We start from the raw sequence: 27,862 nt of genomic DNA on the forward strand, positions 1-27,862 counted from the left end.
AACACTGCAAGTATTTGACTTTAATCTTGTAACATTTATTTTACTTTTTTTAATATGACTGTTTTGACCTTTTCACATAGTATTAAAAATATGACTTTTTCTTCTTAATATTACACTTGTCATTAAAATGACTTTATTGTCATAATTTCACGTTTTCGCTACTTTTTTGCAAAAAATTCCAAAAAAAATATTACATTAATATTACAACTTTTTTCATATATTTCAACTTTATTCTCATTACAGTATGTCTTTATTTTTATGATTTTCCAATATATTTCTTAGTATTTTACTCCTCTTTAATCTAATAAAAAAAATTCTACATGCAGGTGATTTTTTTTTCATAACATTTTTAAGATGTTAATCACATTTTTATTTTTTTTCCTCATCATTTTATAACAACCTTAAAAACTTTTTTCCCCCAGTTCCTGACCCAGCTGAAAAAGGAGACATAGCAGAGTGGTAAAACGATGCTGCTTGATCCCAACTGGCCATGATGGCAACTACTGATGACTCGACAATAGTGGGGTCAAAGAATGATAAACCCTTCCTTCCTTTCCTTGTTGTTGTTCTTCTTCTTCTTCTGGGAATAACTTGTTCTTGCTCCAATGGTTCACTTGTAAAAGTCAATAAAGGTTTAAAGGTTAGGCGGGGTCAGTCCGCCTACCTCCAGGAAGGTGACCTGCAGTTCACGATCCCGCTTCACAAGGATGCCTGCAAGGTGGAGGTGGTTTTAAACGAGCCCATCACTCAACGAGTGGGCAGATTCCTGCCTCAGGTAAATTGATGCTGATGCATGCCATTAGTAGAAATGACATGATTACTCCTCCCACCTTTGACTTATTTCTCAGGAAAAGGTGACTTTCTCTCCTAATATTACGACTACTGACATTGACTGTCATTACAACCTTTTCCTCGTAATATTACCACATTTTTCTTTTTTTAAAATTACTTTTATCTCCAAAAATAATATAAATAAGTAATATTAGGACTTTATTAATGTGGTGTTACAATTTTTTACTCATAATGTTGCAACATTTTTCTTATTATTTCAGTTTTTAAAAATCTACTAAGGTTATGACTGTTTCTAAAAAAAAAATAAAAGGGTTCTCATAAGAGTACGATTTTATTATTATAATGTGTCCTCGTAAGAATACGACATTTCTTAGTATTTAACTATTTCTGAAATGTTATTACAAATTCTTTCTCCAAAAAATGTTTTATCATAATATAACTAATTACTGAGGTTACTGAGACCAAAACCCACAGCTCTTGGTCATGCAAATGAGGTGAAGCCAGGGCCGAGCCAGAACAATAGATGCTAACGAGCCAGTATCAGAGTCATTCAACCCATGTGCAAACAATGTGGGCGGTGCATATCTCAGCTTGTCTCATTCACATTAATGGACTAACTTTTCCACCACCTCTTTGGGGGGAATTCGCAAGTCATTTCTGTAACCTCTTGGATCTTTTTTGTGAATTTTTGTTAATAAGTGATCATAATGTCCAAAGCCATGCCTTCTAGTGAGCAATTCCCTCTCCCAAACTGTCCATCTCTCTTTTTTTCCTGGTTTATTGCCTCCTTCTTGCTCTTTGCTCATTCTCTCTCTGCAAGATGTACTTACCTTTCTTTATTGCGTGAGCTTCTTCTCTGGAGTTCAATATCTTGTAGGTGCCTTGCAAATAGAGTAATGAATGAAGCTGGCGTCACGTGGGACACAGCGGGACAAAATGATGCCATGACTGCTTCACGGATAGGGGAAGTGGTGGCAATGCACGTTGGGCGTATTATTGTCATGCACTAGACGTAAACAGTACTTGACAAGCTGTAAATAAGTTGTGCGGGAGCGTGATCATTTCGTGCCAATGCACATCATTTGCAGTCACGAATTGCATGCCAAGTGCGTAATTTATGCGTCAACAGAACGCAAACAGTGCGCAAACTAGTCTTAACACTTTTCAGACATGCCATAAATAAATAAATAAATGATACGTATTGCCACGGCAAATTGCGGGACAATGCGGAGGCAAAATGCGTGCGTGTAAACACCGCTTTTCACCTTTTCCCTCATAATATCACAACACAATTATTTAATTTTGTATACATCTGACAATTGATCTTTTTTTTTTCCAAACTGTTTTTCTGGTAGCATTATGACTTCATTAGTAACATGTTCTCCAGGTATTCAACTGCCAGTATCGAGATAATGAGGTCAAGTACGTCCATAATGGCTGTCCGCTGTTAACAGAGGACACAGTCAAACTTCGACTGTACAGGTACATCACCTTGATATTGAAGCACGAGACAAGATCCTTTAGTCTTTTTCCTTTAGCATTAGCTGTGTTTTGTCCAATCAGGTTTACCGACACTGACACACACATGGAGGTGTTTTCTCTCCATGTTGACATCGTGGAACCTGAATGCAGCATCATCAAGCTTGGGCCCAAAATTTTAGAAGTTTCTGCTTATGGAATATCGGATGATCTGGATGGCAAAGTGGTGTCTTTCCACTATGAGAGGAGGGCCAACTTAGAGTGTAGTGTCTATGTTAATACGCATGACACTCATCTGCCGGCTCATGGACAACTTATAAATGCAACACAGAAGGTTGCAGAGCGAAGGGACAAACCGAGGAGCTCCAGCCACGTAAATCTGCAACGGGGTAATAGTAATGCATACGTTTTTTTTCGACACATTACCATTTTATGATGACTCTATTCTCATAATAATACCTTGATAGTTTTTTTTCTCAGTATTTTATTTATTTTCATAAGATTCTGACTTTTTTTCTCATAATGTTACAGCTTTGTTGTCGTGAAACTACAACTTTTTTGGGGGTGACAATACAACTTTTTGTCATATAATATTCTCAATTTTTCAAGATTCTTGTAATATTACGACTTTTTTCTCTGGTTATGACTATATTCTCGTAAAATTTTTACTTTTTTCGTAATGTTATCATTTTATTTCTGTAATGTTCTCACTAATGTAGCATTACATACGAAACAATACAACTTTGTAATGTTAAAAGAAAAATTTTAATTATTGTACGATGAATTGTATCATTATTTGGAAACTTCTGGATTATTATTTTGGAGGCTTGTTGGAGACTTTTTGTCGCAACATGATGACTTTTGCCTCTTAATATTTGAACATTATCCTCATATCATAATGCCTTCATTATTGGAACTTTGAAAGTTTTTTGTGCAGGTATACAATATCTCATGAATTTATAACATTTCTTTCACTTTTTGGGAAAATTATGACCTTTTTTGCTCTCCAAAAATGTGACTTTTACTCTGTAATATTACAGATTTTTCTTGTAATATTACAACTTTATTGCCATTACAATACGACCTTATTTTCACAATTTTAGGTGGGATAAATGTACTTTTTTTTTTTTTTTTACTTCTTTGGATAAGATTTTGGTTTTTATTATTATTCCTGTAAGACGACTTTTCTTATAACATTGTTTGCACCCAACACCATTCTCATACACAACTTTATTCTCTGAACATTCTGACTTTTTTGTTGTAATAGTACCATTCTGTTCCTGTATTGTTACGTTACATAAACATTTTCTCAGTACTGACACAACTTGCCATTGTGTTATTTTCTTCTCCAGAACGTTTAAAAAGTGAGTTGGGCGGGAACATGAAGATTGTGGAGTTCCTCAAAATTCCTTGTGATGACTTCCTGGTGATGGGGCTGAAATATCGGCACATGGATCCTCCGTCTCCTGATGTTGATTATGTCACCATCAGGCTTGAAATCAAGGACATGAGGAGCAGCAGCGTATATAAGGCAAAGCTATGACTTGTTTGTTAATGGGACTGTCTGAAAAGAAAGTGTCGGCAATGTAGGAGAATAAAGTTGTAACGTTTACACAAAAAAAGATTCAAGATTCAAGAGTTTTATTGTCATATGCATAGTAAAACAGGCAGTTATACTATGCAATGAAATTCTTATTCTGTTCATTCTCCCAAGAAAAGAAAGAAAACACAAGAAAAAAAATATCATCATCATATCATCATCATATCATCAACTTTATTTCAGACACATGCATGGTCCATAGAACAATATATATAAAAACAAAACAAAAACACACAAACAAGGAAAAAAAAAAAAAAAAAAAAGAAAAAAAAATTAAAAATGGCTATCTCTTGCTAAGAACATAAGAAACATAAATACCAATAAATTAAGCAACAACAACAGAAGAGAGATTAATACAGATGAATAATACAAATAAATAAATAAATAAAGTGCTATTAGTGTGTGCGTGTGTTGCACGTGGCGTGTGTGAGTGCTTCGTTGAGAAGCCTGATGGCCTGTGGGTAAAAGCTGTTTGCCAGCCTTGTGGTCCTGGACTTCAAACTCCTGTAGCGTCTGCCTGACGGTAGGAGTGTGAATAATGAGTGTTGTGGATGTGTGCTGTCCTTGATGAGGTTGTGTGTTCTCCGTAGGACTCTAGATTTATAAATGTCTTGCAGTGAGGGGAGGGCTGCCCCAACAATGTTCTGTGAGGTCTTGATCACCCGCTGGAGTGCCTTCCTATCACGTGTTGTACAGTTACCGTACCAAACAGTGATGGAGGCGGTAAGGACACTTTCCATAGTGCATCTGTAGAAGCAACTCAGGATTGTGGTGGACATGCCAAATTTCCTCAGTCTTCTCAGGAAGTACAGTCTCCTTTGGGACTTCTTCAGAATTTGTTGGGTGTTGTGAGACCAGGTGAGGTCCTCGCTGATGTGTGTGCCAAGGAACTTGAAGGTTTTCACCCTCTCCACCTCAGTCTCATCAATAAACAGGGGTTTATGCGGCTCCTTTTCCCTTGTTCTTGGGTCGATGATCATCTCTTTCGTCTTATCTGTATTGAGAAGGAGATTGTTATCACAACACCAAGCTATGAGGTCCGCCACCTCTCTTCTGTATGATGTTTCAACACCACCAGTGATCAGGCCGATGACTGTAGTGTCATCCGCAAATGTAATGATGCTGGTGTTGTTGTGGGAGGCCACGCAATCATAGGTGAAGAGCGTGTAGACGAGTGGACTCGGCACACACCCCTGTGGGGTCCCAGTGCTCACAATTCTTGTGCTGGATGTGCGATTGTGGACTCTGACTGACTGGGGTCTGCCTGTGAGAAAGTTAAACACCCAGTTACAGAGGGAGGGTGACAGGCCAAGTGTGAGGAGCTTATTTGTGAGTTTGTGGGGGCTGACTGTATTAAAAGCAGAGCTATAGTCTATAAATAGCATTCTGACGTATGTGTCCTGGCCCTGTAGGTGAGAAAGGGCTGTGTGGATGGCAGTGTTGACTGCATCATCCGTGGACCGGTTCTGGCAATATGCAAACTGTAGAGGGTCCACAGTTGCCGGGATGCTCTTTTTGATGTGGGTCATGACTATTCTTTCAAAGCACTTCATAACAATAGGAGTGAGTGCTATAGGGCGATAGTCATTCAAGCAGGTCACGTTGCTCTTCTTGGGTACGGGCACTATGGTGGTGGACTTAAAGCAGGTCGGTACAGATGCTTGTGCAAGCGACAGGTTAAATATGTCAGCAAGCACATCAGCTAGCTCTGATGAGCAAACCCCAAGTGCACGTCCTGAGATGTTGTCTGGGCCTGCTGCTTTTCGTGGGTTTGTTTTGTTTAGAACCCTGCGCACATCAGCTGATGTCACCATGAGAGGTGAGTCCTGTGTGCTCCCCAAGTCCAGCCACCCTCTCTGCTCATCAGGAGTTTGGGTGTCAAAGCGGGCATAGAACTCATTCAGCTCATCTGGAAGTGTTGTTTGGCTGGACGTGGCTACGCTACTCCGCTGTCGATAGTCTGTGATGTGCTGGAGCCCCGCCCGCATGCGCCGAGGGTCTGAGGTGGAATAGTAGCCCTCCAGCTTCTGTCTGTACTGTCTTTTGGCCTCTCGTATGGACCTCCTCAGGTCATATCTGGCCTTTTTGTAGTCATCAGCGGTGCCCATGACAAATGCAGTCGAACGAGCACGTAGCTTAGCACTTACATCACAGTTCATCCACTGTTTTTGATTGGGGTATTTTCTGTAATTTTTGGTGGTGGTAACAGTCTCTATGCATGTGCTAATGTAGCCAGTAACAGCAGAAGCATATTCATCCAGATCAACAGCACAATCTTCCTTCCCCGCTGCAGTTTTAAACACATCACAGTTTGTGCAGCCAAAGCAGTCCTGAAGTACTTGATCAGTTTCTTCATTCCACACTTTAACTGCTGTACTTACAGGGGGAGCTTGTTTGAGAAGTTGTCTGTATGTTGGATAAAGGAATATAGAGATGTGGTCAGCCTTTCCAAAGTGGGGTCTTGGAACAGCCTTCAAAGCACCTTTCATGTTGCAGTAGACTTGGTCCAGGATGTTATTTTCCCTTGTGGGAAAGCTCACATGCTGGTAATATTTGGGGAAGACAGTCCTGAGGTTACAGTGGTTGAAATCGCCAGATATAATGAATACAGCGTCCGGGTGTTTGGTCTCGTGTTTATCAATGATGTCATGCAGGAGGCCTAGTGCATTAGCGGTGTTAGCTCGTGGTGGGATGTAAACAGCAGTTAAATACACAGCGCTAAACTCACGAGGCAAATAAAAAGGTCTGCATTTCACCATCAGCAGCTCAATGTCCTGCGAGCAGTGCTTTTCCATCGTCTGTACGTCTGTGCACCACCGTTTGTTTACGTAAACACAGACGCCGCCACCTCTGTGTTTACCAGACGCTAGTCCGATCACCCCGATACGATGTTTCCAACTGGATCGCCGAGTCCGGTATATCCTCCGTCAGCCAGGTTTCTGTGAAGGTGAGCACACAGCATTCCCTGATCTCACGTTGAGCTGTAATCCTTGCTCTTAGTTCGTCCATCTTGTTTTCAAGAGAGCGGACGTTGGCTAGCAGCAGGCTTGGTAATGGTGGCCTCGTCGCTCTAGCTTTTAGCCTAGCATGCAGGCCGCCTCTCTTGCCTCGTTTACGCCTCGGATGCTTTGCTCGCTGGGTATTCAGCTCACCAGGCCCGCAAGCTGCTGTGTTCTACCGGCGCAGAAGAAAGCCGAAGTCTAAGAGGCTGAATGAAAGATCATGATGAACCCTGCCGATGTTCAAGAGTGTCTCTCTGTTGTAATGTACTGCGTGAGTGCGTTGAATGTCCAAAATGAACAACAAAATAGCAAAAAATAGAAAAAAATGGGAGAATGAGACAGAGACGTCCGTCATGGAGGGCGCCATCTTGCATCTAGTCTTGTATCTAGTCTCGTACAAAAAGGCAAAACATTATGAAAAAAAATCTCAAAGTTGTTAGAAAAGTAGAAAAAAAATGTTGAAATATGAGAAAACATTGTCATGCGATGATGAGAAAAACTAGGATCCCACGATGCAGGGCGAGCAGGTGCATAGAGTGCGAGAGTTTATTTGAACAGGTTCACAGGTAACAGAGACAACAAAAGGGTGTAGAGCTAGACTACGGAGTAACAAAAAATCACTGTGGCGTACGGCCGACAGGGAATACACTAAACTTAGCGTCGGGAAAGAATAAACAGTCAGCAATCGCCGGAATGGCGTGGTAACAAGAACAAAGGACAACAATCGTAACAATCCGAGAACTAGGAGATGGAAGGTTAGCTTGGTCATAGGCGAGAGACGATGACAATCAGGCACCGGACCACACTCATCCCACGGCTTACGAATGGGAGCGGGGTGATTAATGGCAGGTGTACTGATGGGATTCCAGCTCCGCCTCAGCGAGAACTGTGGAAAGAAGACAGCAGGCGGCAGCAGAGCGACAAGAATCTTAACAAAAATGTTGCAAAGAGAATGAAGTTCAGATCAGAAAAAGTCCAAATAAAGTTATGTTGTAACCACAATAAAGTCATAATATCACTTGAAAAGAGTTGTGATATTACGTGAATAGTTGCAATATAAGGGGGGGAAAAAATCACCTTTTTTGGAGAAAAAAGTCAAATTATTATGATAAAAATCTCAAGTTACAAGAAAAAAGTTGTAATATTGCAATGCTGAAAGAACATCATCTAAAAGATTTTACGAGAATAAAATCACAATGAAAAGAATGCATAATCGTACGAAAATGAAAAAAACGAAGAAAAGTGTTAAGACGTAAAGTTATAAGAAAAAGCGAGATAAAAAAAGTTTCATAAGTTGCAAGAAAAGAGAATAATGTTGAAATATGAGATCAAAGGGAAAAAAGTCATGATATGACAATAAATCCATAATGTTACATAAAAAAATAATAGGTGTTTTTCATAATATTCTTTAGCCAATGAAAGGAAACGTGCCAAGTACCAGGAACTGGTGGAGGAGTGCAGGAGAAAGGGCTGGAGGACATTTTACGAGCCAATAGAAGTTGGCTGTAGAGGCTTTGCAGGACATTCTCTCTGCAAAGTCCTAGGCCGTCTGGGTATAACAGGGGCGGCCAAGAAGAGGGCCATCAAATCCGCAAGCGAAGCTGCAGAGAAAGCCACAAGGTGGCTGTGGCTCAGAAGGGCAGATCCGTGGGTTGCTACTGGGACGCAAGCCCAGGCATGATCAACCCCGGCTGGGTCACCAGGGGGAGGGTGTCTGATGTTGCGAGACCCGAAACACCCAATGAGCCCAGGATACATCACTGATGATGCGTCCCAGTGCATCCAGGAGATGTTTCTTTCAAGTAACTTTGTTTTAACTTCATGATTTTTTTCCTCATATTAGGACTTTGTTCTCATAAAGCTCAAATTCTTATAAATTCATGTATTCATAAATTTCCGACATAAAAGGGTAGAGACATACAGGGATAGTGTGGTGAATGGAATTATCTGTGTTTGATAACAAAAGAGTAAATGTACAGCGGTACAGAGCCAGGGGCCCCGCCCCAGAAAGACCAAAAATGGGCACTGCAAGACACAGGTGACAAATAAACAGCTATATCACAACTTTTTGTTATTTCCATAAGATGTGAAGAAATATGAATATAAAGACATTCACAAGAACAAGACTATTTTGTAACATTTTTTGTAGACTTTTTCTTTTTTAAAAACCTCATTAAGTTATGACATTTTTTCCCATGAAAGGTGACTTTTTTTGTATGTTTCTTTTTTTATTAATGTTTCCTACTTAATTATTTTGTTAATATAACATTTGAATGTTACAACTTTATTCTCATTCATTTTTTTTAAGTATACTCATAACGATTATTCTTTTTTTTGGACCACAGTATAATGGCTTTACTCTATTGATGACTGTATTGATTTTGTGCTTATGACTTTGCAACGTCCTTCTATGTATTTTGCATCTTTGAATAATATGCGTAACATTAATATCTAAATTTAAAAAATGACATTGTTTTTTTTTCCCCTGAAGTCTGAACAGATCTGGATTCCAATTCGGATAAACGGCACCTTAGCTAACCGGCCTCCCGAAGCATCATTCATGCCGACGTTCATCCTGGAGGTGGACCAGTTCGTTTTCACACCACTATCCACCAGGACGTTGGACGCCGACGACGATGAAACACCGAAGGAGCACTTGATTTTTAACATCACCGAGCTTTCGCCAACGAGCGGCTTCATCGCTCACCTGTCGGATCACACTCGTCCCATCTACTCATTCACGTGGTTAGACCTGAATGACATGCTGATCGGATATCAGCCCCCGAACTCCTCTCATACCCAGCGCAGAAACTACGAGGTCTTCCGCAAATACATCAAATACATCGTTAATGGTGAAATCAAAGAATCTTTAACATTATGAATTTTCCCATACAGATGGAAATCGAGGTTCACGATTTTTACTTCAAGAAGAGCCCACCGATGACAGTTCACATGTCCGTGCGGACAGCCGACACCAGTGCGCCCAGAGTTTCTTGGAACATGGGTATTGAAAATTGATTTTTACCACTATATTTCTGCGCTGATGAGATGAGACGTCTGCCTTTCCAAAATGGCTGCTTGAAATTGTATCCTTTTGCTTCAGTCAATCACAACAGATAAATTCATCTGAAATTGACAGCCGCTTGGTGAGGTTTTTTATAGACCATGAAAGATTGAAAGATCTCGCACTTACACATCCTGTAATGTACCGTCACACTTTACAATAAGGTACACAAAATTACAGTAGTTAATGAGGAACGAACCTACCTAACCCTAACTCACTACTATTAATTATTCATTAGTTCTTCATTAGTCCCTCAGTAACTACTGTATTTTTGTGTACCGTATTGTAAAGCCTGACCTCATGTACAATTTCTTTCGCAGGTATCAGCCTATTGGAGGGTCAGTCTCGCCCGATAACGTGGAAGCAGCTGCAGATTGTGGACAATGACAACTTAGACGCCGTTCGTATCGTTGCGGTGGACGGCCTTCTGCATGGGAAGCTGACTGTTGGAGGTATTGTTGTTATAACCGCAAGGCACGGACACAGAGTACTTTTTTATTGGCTTTAAAGAGAACCCCGTGCGTTTGGAGACATTATCAACAATGACGACTTCAAATTGGGGCACCACTACAACACATATAAAGATAAGTAGTATATTGTAATAATGGTTGATTGCAGTTAAGGCTTTGTTGAATATGTATTAATAAATACTAGGGGCAGTGAAATGCGCACACTACAAATCTTGCAATCCAAGCTGGCCCATTGCGCCATTCGAGCAGGTGAGACGTGTGGCTGCTTTTTTTCAGCTACCGCTGCGTGAATGTCCATGTAGAAGCTGTGGGTAATTCTACACTTAGATCAAAGTTACCTCAAATTTGTCAGGTCAAAACACGATCGCTGTATAAGAGTTCTTTCAAAATTGTCTGTTTTGTAAATTCATCATGGGACATTGTAGTTCTTTTAGCGTAAACATAAAGCTAATCTACTGTAATCTATGTTACATGTGTCTTTTACATAACTACACCAACACAAATGATTAGCAGTAGCTGCTACAACTACCGTCATTATTGTAACTTTTATTATTTTTAGTTTTTGTTTCAATTTGTGGAAAAAAGTTAAACTGTTAAAAGCATCATGCAAAGTCATAAAACATTTTTAAAAAGTGTCTGCATTGTTTGGTGATATAAAAAAAGTCTGTTTGTCCAATCCTGTTTTGTTGCTGTCTTAAGTAATGTTAAAATATCATCTAATCTCGTTCTTATGAACCCAAAATCACGTATGGTCTCATTTCATGAGCTGAGTGTATCGTGACACCCTTAATGAGTACCTGGATAACTGCATGGATTATGTTTCATTTCCGTTACAAATGCCGGAGGCTGTTCTTGTTCCGAGATAGGAAAAAGACATTTACATGACAAACTGAGTTTTGTGTTGATAACTTGTAAAATATATGCTGGCATAATTATTGAATCCAGTTAGTGTAATGATGAATCCTGGTTCACTCGGGTATTCTTCACCCTGTGTTTAAAAAAAAACCATTTTCGCATAGCCACAAAAGTCTTGTGAACAGTAGTTGTAATCGTTCTTGTAAGTGAACTTTAATGCACTGGAATGTTGGGTTTGACCTATTTTGTGCTGTTCCGTGGAGAAAATGGTATTAAAAATGAATTACAATTTAATTCAATTTACTAAATGAGTTCTCATCAGTCTTTGTTGTATATGACAGGACCACTACAAACACACAGTTTCAGGTCTTTTGGTGTGTAAGGGGCCCTCCTAAAAACGTAGAATTCAGATGGCTCGATTTGATTCAGGTCTGGGGAACGGTAGGGAACAGTCATGCTAATACACTTCAGAAACCTGTCTACAAGGAAGGTAGGGTCCGCTGAGAATCTCATCAGTTTTTCTCAATCAATATTTCAGATTGTTTGACTGGATTCAGGTCTGGGGAATGGTGTCACATTCGGGAACCGGTTACACATTTCTGCCACATGTGTCCGGAAAGAATGTTTTGGGCATATGAGTGGTCTATGGGGAAGGCTCAGTTGTCAGATAGTGGGCTCGCTGTTCAGTTTCTTCCTCCACCTTTCCTGGTGCACATCTGTCCTTATGTACACCTGTGGAAGTTCTCTGATGGCTGTGCCATCGTCAGCTTCATCAGGATAATGATGAAGGGAGTATGCCATGGTCAGACAGTGAGAGAAACAGAAGCAATTAAGCTTTCTTTGACAAATTTCTGCAGTGATATTCTGAAGTGATATTTCATCGTACATTTGGGTGTACTTTATCCTTTTTCATGTGAGGCTCAGGTGCTTGTGTGCAGGGGGCCCTTCTAAGAAGTTCTTATGACACGAGAGGTCCCGTTCTCAGGGAGTGGTCTGCTGAGTTACACTTGAAGGAACACCAGCCTTGGAAACAGAGCAGGTGTCCCCTTTGGCACCTTCAAAATGTTCCTATAGTTGGACTAATAAAGGCTTCTCTTCTATCTGCAGGCAGAAAGGGCTTCATGTTTACCGTCAGCGACATTAAAGCCGGCTTTGTTTGCTATCACCACGACGACAGCGACTCCACCAGCGATTTCATCGTGTTCCGCATCACCGACGGACGTCACCACAGCCGCCACAAGTTCCCTGTTAAGATTCTCCCGAAGGACGACAGCCCCCCGTTCCTCGTGGCCAACGTCCTGCTGGACGTGTTGGAGGGTCAGACCACCCTGCTAAAAGGCTCCTCTCTTCAAGCATCTGATATGGATTCCAGTAATGACTACATTCTTTTTAATATAACCACTCCCCCACGGGCGGGGGAGATTGTGAAGATTCCAGGACCGGGGCTAACAGGTCAGACAAAAACTAGGCAAAAAGAAAAACTGCAATTATAATAATGTTCCGAAAAAAAGTGGCTTTTTCTCTAAATAGTGCTACTTTCTTTACAATATTTTAAAATCAGAATTTTACATTTATTTTCTGAAGAGGATAACATTTTTTAGGATAGCTGAAGATGCAAAAATACATCATATTTTACCATATTGTATGAAAGTATGAGAAGTTTAATAATAAAGTAGTAATCTTTCGATAATTAAAAAAAATACAATTCTGAGAAAACTCTATAAGGTACATATTGAGTATGAAGGCATACACATACAGTATATTGATTTTTTTCATAATTTCTTTCATGAGGTTACCCTGTCAGCAAATTCCTCCAGAGGGACCTGTCCCAGTCTATGATTTATTACCAACACACAAGAAATGAGATGTTGGAAGACTCGTTTGAAGTGGTTCTGTCCGATTTCCACGATCCCCCAAACTTGTCAGAACCTCAGGTATGTATAGCAGTCTGAAATAATAGGCAGTAATAAACAAAAATAAGACAGACAGGCAATAAACCTGCATAAACATCCTTGTAATATGTCGGAGATGTGTTGTAGATTGTCAGTCAGCCAGGTCATGATAATCCGCAAAGGTTGAAGCAAGGTGAGGCAATTTAATTCCTCTTGTTTGTTGAAGATGTTTCATCCTTAATTCAAAAGGCTTCTTCAGTTTAAAAAGTTTAGCGTGTGGAGTCTCCTTTTTATGTCTCTAGTGGATGTGTCCCCTGGGGGTGGCCACAATAGGGTTGTTGTGGTTGGTGGCTGGTGAGACTGTCCTGCATAACAATAGCTTTGTCGCCTGCCTGTTGGCAAAACAGCTTGTTAGTGGCAACTCTTTTTTTGGAATAAGACAATCTTTGAGGGAGAGATGCTTGCTGTCTGCTTACAACAATGTCCGAACATATCAACAAACAAGAAGAGCGCAGTTGCCGTGATCCAACCCTTGTGGAATACTCACAATACAGTGGAAAAAAATATTTTTCACAAAATTTGTCATTTTGTGACTCATGAATTGTATGAGACTAAAACAATATCAAATTCTGTGAAAACTTTAATTAATGAGAAAAAGCTCACAATTTTAGGAGAATAAAACATTAATATGAAAACAATAAAATTGTAACATTATGAGAAAGTAATGTCATAAAGTAAAGTCATAATGTCATACTGGGCTCACGAAGGAGGACTCAAAGGCAGAGCTGTCAGGCAAGAGTTTCTTGAGTCGGTGCACAAGTGGTGAGTCCAAACAACAAAATGCGACGCAGAAGTCGAGGTCAAAGGGTCAGACAAGTATCAGTAATAAAATACGAGTAATAAATAGTAGTAATAAAATACAAAAATGCTTGGACGTGGCTGGGTAGACAAAAAACTGGCTCAAGATGGTTGGAAAGGGTAAGGGATATACGTACATAGCTACAGAAGCTGAGGGAAAATGAGAAACACCTATGCGGGCACAGGCAGGCAGAGGGTGGCCTTGGAAGAGGGCGGAACCACCAGGAGACAGAAATGACAGTACACCCTCCACACAACCCCCCTCGAGACGGCCCAGGAGCCCCAGGATGAGCAGCATTGAAATCATAATGAGGCCGCAGGTCACAATGAACTGGAAAAAGCAAAAATTACTCTGGGCCGGGAAATCCGGGTCCGAGGAGTCAGTTGAGTCCATGGAAACGGGGATATATGATGAATGAGAGAAAATTGACCCCTTGTGACATGGCTCTGAATTACGACAAGGTCATATGCCAGGGCAGTGGCACAATGTGTACTACTGCTGCCTAGTGACCAGAATACTACATATCACTTGTATTCAATGTTTTGACTAATAACAGACCATATTCTACCACAGAACAGCCATAATTTATTAATTAATTCATTTCTGAAAAAACAAACAGTGGTAAGGGATGCCGTCAAGCTGAAGAAGTCCTATTGAGGCAGCTGACAGGTACCGGCAGGCCAAGTGGTCTGCGGCTCTGGTGGTCGCTGAAGTAAAAACTTGGACATGGGAGGAGTTTGGAAAAGCCATGGAGAACAACTTCCGAACGGGCCCTGGGGGTGGATGAGATTCGCCCAGAGTTCCTTAAGACCCTGGATGCTGTGGGTGTGACTTTGTTTGACACGACTCTGCAGCATCGCGTGGACATCGGGGGCGGTGCATCTGGATTGGCAGACTGGGGTGGTGGTCCTCCTTTCTAAGAAGGGGGACCGGAGGATGTGTTCCAACTATTGTGGGATCACACTCCTCAGCCTTCCTGGTAAGGAGGATCCACCAGATAGTTGAATCTCGGATTCAGCAGGAGCAGTGTGGTTTTTCGTCTTGGTCGTGGAACTGTGGACCAGCTCTACACTCTCGGCAGGGTCCTTGAGGGTGCATGGGAGTTTGCCAGTCTACATCTGTTTTGTAGACTTGGAGAAGTGATTTGACCGTGTCCCTCGAGGAATTCTGTGGGGAGTACTTCAGGAATATGGGGTACCGGACGACGTAATCCAGGCTGTTTGTTCCTTGTATGACCGGTGTCAGAGCTTGGTTCGCATTGCCGGCAATAAGTCAGTCCCGTTTCCAGTGAGGGTTGGACTCTGCCAGGGCTCACCGATTCTGTCCATTACTTTTATGGACAGATTTTCTCGGCACAGCCAGGGCGTTGAGGGGTTTCGGTTTGGTGGCTGCATGATTGGGTCTCTGTTTTTTGCAGATGATGTGGTCCTGCAGGATTAATCGAGCCATGACCTTCAACTCTCACTGGATCAGTTCGCAGATCAGTGTGAAGCGGCCGGGATGACAATCCAAGTCCGAGTCCATTGTTCTCGCCCAAAAAAGGCTGGAGTGCCATCTCCGAGTCGGGGATGTGATCCTGCCCCAAGTGGAGTATTTTAAGTATGGAGCAAAGGATGGAGCTCGAAATCGACAGCCGAATTGGTGTGAAGTCTGCAGTGATGCGGACTCTGCGTCGGCCCGTTGTGGTGAAGAAAGAGCTCAGCCGAAGGCAAAGCTCTCAATTTACCAGTCGATCTACGTTCTTACCCTCACCCACAGACAAGAGTTTTGGGTAGTGACAGAAAGGACAAGATTGCGGGTACAAGCGGCCGAAATGACTTTTCTCCATAGGGTGGCTGGGCTCTCCCTTAGAGATAAGATGAGAAGCACTGTCATCCGGGCGAAACTCAGAGTACAACTGCTACTCCTCCACATTGAGAGGAGCCAGATGAGGTGGCTTGGTCATCTGGTCAGGATGCCTCCCGGACGACTCCATGGGGAGGTATTCAGGGCATGTCCGACCGGGAGTAGGCCTTGGGGACGCATTGGAGAGGTCTACGTCTCTCAACTGGCCTGGGAAAACCTCCGGGTCCGCCGGGAGGAGCTGGATAAAGTGGTTGGGGAGAGGGAAGTTTGGGCTTCCCTGCTGAGGCTGCTGCCCAGGCGACCCGACCTTGGATAAACGGTAGAAGATGGATGGATGGATGGATTTCTGAAAAAAGGCGATATCCACGATATGGCGAGGGACGACTGTAATGTAATTTGGTAACAGTAGACGGGACACTCATAGGCAAATACAAATAGTTGGAGTATATATTGACAAGGTGAACAAAAACACATTTCTTGGCGCTAAGACAGACAACAAAATGAGCTGGAAATCTCTAATTAAATATATACAACAGAAAGTGGCAAGAAATACTTCAATATTGACCAAATAATTCACAGTTGTGGTTGTAGAGAACACTGAAAGCCTTTTTTCCTAAAATCACAATTATTAAAATGTAGTGATCTGGTACATTTTCAAACAGCTAAAATTATGCACAAAGCAGACAATTACCTACTACCCAACAATATAAAACAATTATTCTCAACAAAAGAGAAGAAATATGACTTTATGGGAAAAAAATAAGCTTTAAACATTTGTATGCGCATTCACCACTAAAAACCTAGCATATCAATTATGGAACAGGCTGAGCAATTAACTTAAACAATGTACGAAAATGACTCATTTCAAGAAACATCGAACAATGTTTCTGTCAACTACATCTTCTTAATTACTTATTTACTATATATTTATTATTGATAATTTCTTTATGCTGCTGCAATAGTGATCTACAAACAGTTAACGCTACTGAAAAATATTACTACACATCATTAGAATTTTCTTCTATCATTACAAAAATTTATAACGAGTACATGTTGATGCTCCACCTAACCAGTGTGCTCCTCCTGTGCTATTTTGACCACCAGCAGTTTGTGGGCACCTATGTCATAATTGTGACAATTTTTTAGAAAGGTAAGTGTAATGATGCAACTTCCTGTCTTTGGCACTAAGTTGCTAAGTTGTTCCATGCGGGCCATTGTGATCTGAGTGGGCTCAGGAGTGAGGACTGAAAGGCAGAGTTGTCAAGCATGAAGGCAGGAGAGTTCAGTAAGGCTTGAGTCAGTACACAAATGGTCAGCCCAAACAAGGCAGAAGCATCCAAAACGTGAGGTGGAAGTCCAGGTCAAAAGGTCATGCAAGGATCAGTAACAAGAATAGCAAGAGGTAAATACAGAAATGCTAGGATGTGGCTGGGTCGACAACGAACTGACACAAGACAGAAAGGTTAGGGTATAGACATTCTATATACTCAATTCTTGTTTAACTTTTTTGTAAAATTACAGGGTTTTTTTCACAAAAATACTTTTTTTTGGTAACACTCCTAATTTTTTCCAATGTTGTGCAGATGGTCATGCTAGACATTGAGAGCATACCTCACCAGCCACCCAAAGAGGTTCCCGGTGCCAAGAGGTGTCTTGTAGTCAACGAGACAGACGTGGTTCTTTTGACACAGCAACATCTTCACTTTGTAGACATGGGGCCGCCACCAGATAGTGATATCATATACACTGTTACAACTCCGCCTTTCTTTGTTGACGGCCAAAGGTGAGTATGTCAGAGTACACTACGTATAACAATATATAAATATACATTACATTTTGTTGAGCAGCAGTGTTGATGCGGGGAGGTTGTTCCTCGTGGACAGCATACCCAAATTCACCAAAGATGCCAATGCACCAGTGTTGAAGCTCTTCACACAGGTAATTTATTATTATTTTTAATGCTTTTCCTCCCCCCAAATTGTCAGACAGATCAATTGTAAATCCTTTGTTCTGTCACTTTAAATGTAGCATAACATGTAGTTCATGCATTACTATTATTTCATTATTATTATTATTTTATTACCTATGTGTAGCCATGGACCTTGTGTTTGTCATGTGCATGACAGAGACGCTGAACTCCATAAAGTATTTTGTGTGATTGATTTACTGCTGAGGTCAGGATGCCAAACTGAAGATATGGGGGGGCTATATCCCCTTCTGTGCTGATGATGTTTTTTAGGGGTTGCTATGTGACGGCTGCTGTATGTGGGATGGCTTGGTCAAACCTGTTAAAAACTGGTTTAACTAGTTTGCCCTTCCCACATCCCCCTCAATGTAGGCACCTCTATTTGAGTTGCAGCTAGTGAGTTCTTCAACCCTTGCCCACCTCCTTCATGTTGTTATTTTACATCCTTTATTGTATTTTCCCATCTGTACTGCTCCTTTGCTTCTCTGAGCTGGACTCTTAGTTCCTTCTGTACATGCTTAAGCACCTGTGTGTCACCATCTTTGAAGGGCTTCTTATTCAGGTTCAGAAGGTCTTTGTTGTCGCTTGTTATCCAGTGCTTGCTTTTGGCAAAGCAGTGTACATTTCTTCCTGGAACAACAACATCCAATTTTATGTAGTCCATGGTGCAAGTGACCATGTCTTCCATATTCTCATTGTGACCCCCCTGTAATGCGTGGAAGTCAGTGGTCTTAAAGCAGTCTATCAGAGCCTGTTTAGGCTCAGGGAATCACTTCCTGAATGAGCATGTGGTTGTAGGGGGGGTCTGTGTAGGCTCTCAGTCGTACAGGAGTTGTCCATCGAGGGAAAGGCTTCTTGAGACGTCATCTGTACTTCTGTGAAGAAGGTGTCGGACGTTTCGCTCCTCATCCGAAGAGCTTCGTCAGCGAATTAACAAGTGCTGGTAGCCTAGGCCTTAAGTACAGTAAGAGTGGGCGGAATTGGTGTGCCAACACCCTCCTTCTATTGGTTCCTAACACTAAGCCTGGGCGGAGTAGTGCTATAATCCTCTCCTGCTATTAACACCTCCGATAAAAGGGAAGTGTCGCTCCCTGAGTTGGGTATGAACGACTCTGATACTGGCTCGTTAGCATCTATTGTTCTGGCTCGGCCCTGGCTTCAACTCATTTGCAAGACTAAGAGCTGTGGGTTTTGGTCTCAGTAACCTGCTGAACACTGGGTCCAAATTAAACCTCAAACCACCATTCCGATTCAATGATGGGTTCTGTTGTTTGACAAAAATAACTTCCTTTACTCCTCTTTCAAACCATCTGTTTTCTTTGGCCAAAATCTTTACATCGCTGTCCTGAAAAGAGTGATTGGTTGCTTTAAGGTGTAGATGTACTGCTGATTGAGGACCACTCAAATTGTCCCTGCGATGTTGATAAAGCCTTTTTGGAGCATTTGCTTAGTTTCCCCAATGTAGTGCTCTTTGCATTCCTCATCTTTACAGTGGATGGAATAGACCACATTGCTCTGTGTTTGGTTTGGAGCCTTGTCTTTAGGATGCACAAATTTTTGTCTAAGGGTATTTACTGGTTTGAAATAGGTTGGAATTTTGTGTTGCCATAAGATCCTCTGGAGTTTTTCGGAGACCCCCGCTACATAAGGGACTACTACTCCTCTCCTTTTTGCTTCTGTGGGCTTTTGGGTTTCTTTCCCTACGCTCTTCTTTTGACATTTGTTAAAAGCCCACCGCGGGTACCCACAGGTTGAGAGCGCTCTCTGGACATGTTGTGTCTCCTTTTTCCTTCCCTCAGCACTAGTTGGTATTTGTTCCGCTCTATGTTGGAGGGTCCTAATAACCCCTAGTTTATGTTGTAGTGGATGGTTTGATTCAAAAAGCAGGTATTGGTCAGTGTGTGTGGCCTTTCTAAAGACCTCTGTAAGTAGCTGTCTGTCCTCTCCTATAATTACCTTGCAGTCTAAGAAGGCTAGTTGGTTCTCTTTAGCGTCCTCGCGAGTAAATTTGATATTGGTGTCCACCGCATTGATGTGATCTGTGAAAGATTGAATTTCCTGTTTTTTGATTATGACAAAGGTGTCATCCACGTATCTAAACCAGTGCCTTGGTTTTGTCCCTGAGAAGGATGTGAGAGCCTGTTTCTCCATCTCTTCCATGTACAGATTCGCCACTATGGGTGAGACTGGTGAGCCCATAGCACAACCATGGATTTGTCTGTAAAATTTCCCTCTAAACTGAAAATATGTAGTGTTAAGGCAAATTTCCAATAATTGGCAGATGTGGTCAGCACTAAGTTTTGTTCTCCGATGCAGAGTTGAGTCCTCGAGCAGTCTCTTCCTCACCACCGAGACTGCTGCTGAGGTGGGCACAGATGTGAAAAGTGAAGTCACATCATACGACACCAAAGTTTCCTCTGGCTCCAATCTGAGGTCTTTGATGCTCGCCACAAACCCTTTTGTGTTCTCTATATGATGATCAGTGTTGCTACCAATGGGGATAAGACTGTTTTTACATATTTAGCTACATTGTACGTGGTAGAGTCAATGCTACAGACAATGGGTCTGAGGGGAAACCCTTCCTTGTGAATTTTTGGAAGGCCATAGAGACATGGTGTAGCCTCCCCAGGGTATAACCTATGATACATCTGTCTGTCAATTAGTTCTTCCTTCTCTAACTTTTGGAGACAGTCTATGATTTCTTTCTTATACCTACTGGATGGGTCCCTTTTAAGTTGCTCATATGTGTTGGCATCACTAATTAGACTTTTTATACCAAGCTTACGCACGAAACCTATCAGGAGGTTTGTGAATTTACTAAATCAGGTTATATGAAGCACCATAGCAAAACCAAAGAAAGGCATAAGGGAAAATTCCAGAAACTTCTATTGGAAAATCGACCACAGCTTGTCGTAAACACTAAGGATGGGGGGAATCAGACCAATACTAAAGAAAATTGGATCAAAAATCTGTCAGACAGAAGCCTCTCGGAGACAGAGAAGGCAGTATTACCCAAGGGTCTCAACTTCTCAGTGACTCCTAAAACGATACCCACAGTAGACTATATCACAGCAGCTGAATCGGCCATCAGGAACGATAACCTTTCTAGAACAGAGGCAGGGGACCTTCTTCTGAGAATATCGGCCCTTCTCAGTAGTGCTAAACCACCACTGTCCAATATCACGATAGGTGAGAGGAAAGCATGAGCGGCTCTGCAGAAAGATGAGAGCATCACCATCTTACCAGTTGATAAGGGCAGATGCACAGTGGTTCTCAACACATTGGACTATGAAGAAAAAATAAAAAGTCCAGCACTACCAGCACTTGTTAGTTCGCTGACGAAGCTCTTCGGATGAGGAGCGAAACGTCCGACACCTTCTTCACAGAAGTACAGATGACGTCTCAAGAAGCCTTTCCCTCCATGTGGTTGTAGGTAATTTCCTCACTTTTGGTGTGTATTGAGGTTTGAGCAGGACCAGGTTGTGCTGTCTTTCCGCAGTGTGGGCAGGGGGTGGCACTGTATGCTCTTTGATGTTTGCATACATTAGGTCTATAGTCCAATTCCCCCCTGATGTTACAGTTCACATACTAGTAGAAGGCAGCCAGTGTTTGGTCTAGTGTCACATGATTGAAGTCCCTGGAGATCAACATGAGAGCCTCAGGTTGTTGTGTTTGTAGGTTAGAAGTCACGCAGTGAATGATGTCACATGCAGCCTCCACGGCCTCCGCCGTAAACAACACTAATAATAGTGTGACTGAACTCCCTTGCCATGTACTAGGGGTGTAGGCTTACAGCCAGGAGTTCGATGTCCCTGCTGAAGATGGACATTTTAATGTGCATATGCCCAGTATTACGCCACCGTTTGTTCACATAGTGCAAGTCTCCCTCCTTTAAGCTTACCACAGGCTCTCGCGTCCCTTTCCGCTCTGACTGTGCTGAAGTCGGTAGCTCCACATTAGCATTTGAAACGCTAGCTGTTCGCTATGTTTCAGTAAAGCACAATAAGCTCTGTTGACTTTTCAGGGTCAAAAAGCAATGTAATCACTTAATTTGCTGTTGTATTGTTGTACAGTATTACTTGGAAGAGCGAAAATAATAAAAAGACGCTATTAAAACCTCCAAATGTCCCTTCCTGTCTCTTGTATTCAGCATGCCATCAACTTCATGAAGGTAGCCTACATGTCTCCTATCAGCGATATCGGCCCCTTTCCTCGCCACGTCCAGTTTGTTCTCTCGGTAACCAACCAACACGGCAAAAAACTGGATGGGATCTGCTTTAATGTCACTCTGATACCAGTGGACAACCAACTACCGCAGGTACAGGTGTTGTAACACCAGTATTACAGAAAACTGGTGCTGATTCCTGCAGTCATGTTTGAAAATGTCTGGATTCAGGTCATCACCAACTCTGTAGTAGTAGATGAAGGTGGGAGTAGCCTGCTAGGCCCGGAACACCTCATGGTGTCGGATGTGGACTCCATTAAAGATTCCTTGCGGTTGGAACTACTGAGGGAGCCAAAGCACGGAGCACTGCAGCTGAATGGCTTGCCTCTAAAACCGGGAGAAAATTTTAGACTGCATGACCTGACAAGCCGTATAGTTAGGTCTGTATTTGATCCACCTGGGTACTGCCAAGTTAAGGTCGTGGACAGGTTGCTGTGAGACTTAAGAATACTTACTGAATAATACTCTGCAGGTACCACCACGACAATTCCGAAACTGCAGAGGACAACATTGAATTTGCAGTCACTGATGGGACCAATAAGATCAGTTTTACTCTACAAGTAAATGTAAGTATTCTAACACTCCGTGCAATGCACAAGCACCAGACATAATCGCCAGAACGAGGGTTGTCTCAATACTAGAATTTCAGTAGTCGATACTGTCGCGGAGTAGCTTACGCCAAAAGGTTGGAACCCGTTATGCAGATAGACACAGCGCTAGTAAAAAATACAATTTATTACACAAAGTAATGACTTAAAAAAATACAAAAATAACTACCAAAAGATAACTAAGGAACACAGGGCTAGAGCCAAAAAATACAAAGAACAAAAAACACTGCAAGGCAGGAAAAAGGTACTGACTGAACGAAAGGAGCTGCAGGAAAAAAGGTGCAGAACAGGTAAGTTGCAGTAGCTAAATCACAATGGCAGAAAGATACGCGAGCAAAGGGGACCAGTTGGGAGCCAAGGGATGAGGAACAGGAAGCAGGGTTGGCAAGGGAATAACTGGCAACTAGGTTGTGGCCAGGCACAGGGATATATGGGGAGCTGAAGATTGATCACAGGTGTCCGTGATTACTCAGCAGTGCAGCCATGACACTGCAAGGATAAAACCGAGGCGGCAGCAGAGTGCAAAACAAACACAGAACATGACAGATACGTGTGAATTTCCACAATTCTCGATACCACGATAAAAATAACAACACAGAAACTGTGTACAGTAATCCCTTGTTTATGACGGCTTCCAGACATGCCATGATAAGTGATTCCTTCTTTATAAATACAATAATTTTGTAGTCAGCATAGAAAATCTCTTCACGACCTCCTAAATACGATTTTAAACATACTTAGAGCCCTTAGACATGAAATAACACACATGTAAACAGAAGTTCTATGCTGTAACTACGAAAATATTTGATTTATAAAAAAGGGATCCTACTTCGCGGAAATTCACTTATCACAATTGGGTCTGGAACCAAATAACAGCGATAAACGAGTGATACCCCTACTTCTGACTTCTTCAGTGTTGCATAGGTCTTTGTTAGTGTTGAGGACCAGATGATTCTTATTGCTGCATCATTACCACAATGTCGCCCTGTTTAATGGGTATGGTGGACAGCACCTGCGTCAGTGGGCATGGGTTCTGTCCTCAGGGATTCTTATACTCCCCTTTTCACATGGAACTTCTGCATTTGACACAATCCTGGACTGTTTTTTTTTTTTAGGTAATGCCTATCAATGACGAGGTACCTGTTTTGGTTCTTGGCTTGAAACCAGTACTCAACTGCGACGAAGGACACACAGTTGTCATTACGGCTGAATACATCTGTGCTACCGACACGGACAGCGACAACAACAGCCTTGCATTCCTGATAGCCCGGCAGCCCTCTCAGGGGTTGGTGCTGAGGAACGGTGTTGTCGTTGATTACTTTGTTCAGGCGGATATCATCGCAGGTTTTATTAGCTACAAACACACAGGTGAGCAGACAAAGTTAATGTAGGCCTTGATTCCTGCTCTTCTTCCATCTGTTTTCCTGTTGCCCCCAATATTAAAATCTAGTTGATGCACTCAAAACAGTCCCTGAAAGACACCCTGGAGACTTCAGAGAATCCTTGATTACTGTCCACCAGACTTGCCTCCAGGGGTGTAGACTCTAGTGTCCCACATTCTGGTCACAAGGTGTCTTGTAGTCCAGAAGGGGCTTGGGAAATCTGGTCTTAATCATTCTCAATATAGGACCAACCAAGGGCAAACAGATAGAGCAAGCGATTTAGGAACAGAGGCAAGTATAAAAAAAACCAGATATTCTAGGCCCTACGCTAAGCTTGTTTGTGGGTTTGTGCTTTTTAGGTCAGGAAATCGGACTCACTCCTCACCATGACACTATCACCTTTGTGATTTCTGATGAACAAACAAAAAAATCATCTGCATGCTGTGGTGGAAGAGCAGAAAAGGCACTTCCTGTGTATGACCTCCACGTCACCATTTTTCCAGTCAATAGTCAGCCACCCTTGCTTAAAACAGGTGTGTCCTTCTACCAGACCTGTCCCTTTGAGCATTCTCAGTCTCACTTGTTTTGTGAGCACCAGGGTTCATACAATACCACTTAATTGTTTTTCGTCAAACTGTTAGTTATTTCTCAGTGCATTTAGTTTGCTCAGGTGTGACCAAACTAAGTCTACCGGTACAAAACCATCTATAACACGTTGGTTTAGATGTAGTGAGAAAAACCTGTCCAGGGAAATTGTTTATACTTTTTCATGAATATATTACAGTGCTAATCAAAGACCAAAACATTCAGTTTATTCCTGTCCAGTGTGCTTATTATTTGCCTTGAAGGTGTAACAAAAGGTTTCTAGATGTGGTTTGTGCTCGTTTTTATAGGAGACCTCTTTGTGGTAGACGAAGGTGGGGCCGCTCAAATAACGACAAGTCATTTGAAGGTGTCCGATGAAGACACAGTATTGGATGAGCTGGTGATAACTTTGATGACATCGCCTCAGTTTGGCTACCTTGAGAATGTCCTGCCGAGACCTGGTTTTGAGAAAAGCAACATGGGTGTAAGCATAGGTATCTACAAGCATTGTAATGTAATTTGATCCGAAAATCAACCAAAATCAAACAAATGTCCTGGCTTGTTTTCGTAGATTCATTTTCTTACAGTGACATAATTGACGGTAAAGTGAACTACGTGCAGTCCTGGCACCAAAAGACGGAGCCAACAACTGACCAGTTTGTCCTGTGTGTATCAGACGGAAAATTCAGTTCGGGCCATTTAACATTCAACATTGTCGTCAAACCGACAAATGACGAAATTCCGGAGTTTGTGGCTAAAAATATTACGGTAAGTTACTTCATTTCTTACAGACCTTGTGGTCATATGCAGTAAGATGACAATGCCTGCTTATTCTTTAGGTACAAGAAGGAGGCATGAAGCATCTGGACTTGTCTGTGTTCCATGTGGTAGATATGGATGTCCCCGAGAATGTTCTACTTTTCCGCGTTGTTAAACATCCGCACTATGGCAGTATCAACAGGCACCAGGGCGCTGGTTTTGAATCTGATGTAGTTGACTTCACGATGATGGATCTGACAAATGGTATGTGTGTACTTCCAGGATACAAAATACACAAGATTGGCAGGTAGCGAGACAACACCCTACTTTTTAGGTAGTTGCCATACTTCCTGGTTGAATCCTGGCTAGCTGTGCAGTTGTTCTTTTTTTTACCAGCAGACAAGCCAGAGGAGGCATGTGGGAGGCCAACAACCCAGCAGCAAGACCTCTTTCTGACCCTTTGTGCCTAGAGAAACAGTGAGGAGTAGTGCCAGAGTTTTATAAATTAACCCCCAGCGCAATATCCACGAGTGGGGGGCCAATGGTCACAGTCTGGTACCTTGCAGCACTAAAATTGTGGGTCATTGATGGTCTGGGGAGGCATACTGTATCTTTGGAGGGCCGTACAGACCTCCACATGCCAACCAGAGGTACCGTGACTGCTATTTGGTACCAGGATGAGATCCTTAGACCAATTTTTACATCATATGATGCTGCAGTGGGTCCTGGGTTCCTTTTGCTGGTTAGCACCTGGAAGCGCATCAGCCCGCCCAAACGTGAATCTGGGCTGTCTTGAAACTGTCAATTTTCAGACAATTTTGGAAAATCTCAGTTTAGAAGAAGCACATGACCACTTTTTCCTTGGCAGAGTTGACGTGAATCAAGTATGATCGCCTCCATAGGTCAATGGTCAAGGTCATAGGTCAAACAAATACCCACATCCACAGCAGGCTATTCATAAACTAAATTAGGGGTACTCTGTGAGTTTTTTGTTATTATCTTGCAGGTAAATCCCTGATGTATGCACATGACAACTCTGAAAGCCAAGACGACAGCTTTACCGTCCAGTTAACTGACGGCAGGTACCAAATCGAAAGACAGGTGATGGTTAAAGTGTTGCCAGTCAACGACGAAAAACCTCATTTAATAAGGTTAGAGTCTTAAAACATGCACTTTTAGGAAGCGACTTTAAACCTAACTGATTCCCGTCTGCATTCAGAAACATCGGACTGGAGGTGGAACCAGGAGAGGCCAGACTCATAACCAGTGTAACACTCTTTGCACAGGACTATGACACCCCGTCTTCACAGGTCCTGTACGAATTGACAAGTGTTCCTACGAAAGGAGTATTACAGATTATGGTTGGTATTAGAACTTTTCCATAAAGAACATTTCTGTCGATTTGAGCAATAATGATGTTGCTGCTGTACTGGCCTGTCTCCTCATATCTCTTTGCATGTGGATGTACCGTTCTACCTCAGACTTACCAATATGTATGCATTTTTCGCTGCTCCCCAGATATGCATTTTTTTTGCATTCAGCTAGTTTCAGTTTTGAGTTCAGTCTCTGAAGACTGGATTATGTTCCTGCTTCGAGGTGCCAGTGTACACTAGACCGACTTGCTTTTCCCATTGTACTGCCAAAAAATGTAACTCTTATGAGCTATGTTTGTTGTCATTGTTGAATTTGTCCAAACAACCATACCTTTAGTTGTATCATTAAAATGAACAAGAAACTGTATAAACAAGGCCTAATAATTTTCCATTATGTATATGGTGTTGGAATTATCTGCTGTTGATGTGTTCAGGTCAGTATAACGTTATTAAAGAGCGTCACACTCTGACTCTGTGGAGAGCTACACTGTGCCGCCATCTGTCGTCATAACAGAGAGGTGTGGCTTGGCATGACGCGTATGCATTAATTACACACACAAAAATTAACGGAATTAATTAAATAAATTAGTTAGCACAAAGCAAAAAGGCGCAATTTAAAGAGAAAAAATGGAAATGTTGGTACTAATTAGTAATATCTCAAAGCTTTGTCAATTTCTATCCTTTTTACAGGCTGTTGCCACATGATTTTTCAGTTTCCAGGTGTAATCGTAACCCTGACGTCCTTGAGACATCAAAAAAAAAATACCGGCCACTTATCTCCACATTCTTTTCCTTTTGGCCACTAAACAAAGCTTGTGATCATAAGTGAGTCAACAAGATCACCTGATAAATTACTGAAGATTCTGCAGTGATTGGGGTCCGGGTTGAGGGACATCAGTCTTAAAGAGACCAGACTTTCCTGTCACCGGTCCCCACCTCTAGTTTCACCAGGTGGGAGGTTTTCCGAGGCGACATAGTCCCTCCAGCAGGTGGTAGGCCTACCTTGGTGTTGCCTTGTGGTTGGAGATACCCAAAAGACCACGGAGGCGTCTGGGAGGCATCTGAAATATGTAGATTCCAGCTGCTTATATCTACTTAAGTGTGTC

General features: G+C 42.1%; 1 protein-coding gene across 1 annotated transcript in view; it reads left to right on the plus strand.

The window, feature by feature from the left end:
* The first annotated feature begins 493 nt into the window (after positions 1 to 493).
* Positions 494 to 27,862, plus strand: part of frem1a (Fras1 related extracellular matrix 1a) — a 37,666-nt gene continuing 10,297 nt past the window's right edge. The window contains exons 1-21 of the mRNA XM_054800712.1: positions 494 to 775; positions 2,180 to 2,274; positions 2,356 to 2,666; positions 3,624 to 3,802; positions 9,365 to 9,691; positions 9,769 to 9,877; positions 10,258 to 10,389; positions 12,370 to 12,714; positions 13,054 to 13,196; positions 17,442 to 17,641; positions 17,706 to 17,796; positions 21,975 to 22,142; positions 22,221 to 22,429; positions 22,522 to 22,615; positions 23,773 to 24,025; positions 24,399 to 24,572; positions 24,933 to 25,118; positions 25,196 to 25,392; positions 25,464 to 25,647; positions 26,390 to 26,534; positions 26,603 to 26,744. Coding sequence (XP_054656687.1) covers positions 494 to 775; positions 2,180 to 2,274; positions 2,356 to 2,666; positions 3,624 to 3,802; positions 9,365 to 9,691; positions 9,769 to 9,877; positions 10,258 to 10,389; positions 12,370 to 12,714; positions 13,054 to 13,196; positions 17,442 to 17,641; positions 17,706 to 17,796; positions 21,975 to 22,142; positions 22,221 to 22,429; positions 22,522 to 22,615; positions 23,773 to 24,025; positions 24,399 to 24,572; positions 24,933 to 25,118; positions 25,196 to 25,392; positions 25,464 to 25,647; positions 26,390 to 26,534; positions 26,603 to 26,744 — 3,966 coding nt within the window. The remainder of the gene's footprint in view (positions 776 to 2,179; positions 2,275 to 2,355; positions 2,667 to 3,623; positions 3,803 to 9,364; positions 9,692 to 9,768; positions 9,878 to 10,257; positions 10,390 to 12,369; positions 12,715 to 13,053; positions 13,197 to 17,441; positions 17,642 to 17,705; positions 17,797 to 21,974; positions 22,143 to 22,220; positions 22,430 to 22,521; positions 22,616 to 23,772; positions 24,026 to 24,398; positions 24,573 to 24,932; positions 25,119 to 25,195; positions 25,393 to 25,463; positions 25,648 to 26,389; positions 26,535 to 26,602; positions 26,745 to 27,862) is intronic.

Source organism: Dunckerocampus dactyliophorus, chromosome 15, assembly GCF_027744805.1.
Source record: "Dunckerocampus dactyliophorus isolate RoL2022-P2 chromosome 15, RoL_Ddac_1.1, whole genome shotgun sequence".
NCBI lineage: Eukaryota > Metazoa > Chordata > Actinopteri > Syngnathiformes > Syngnathidae > Dunckerocampus > Dunckerocampus dactyliophorus.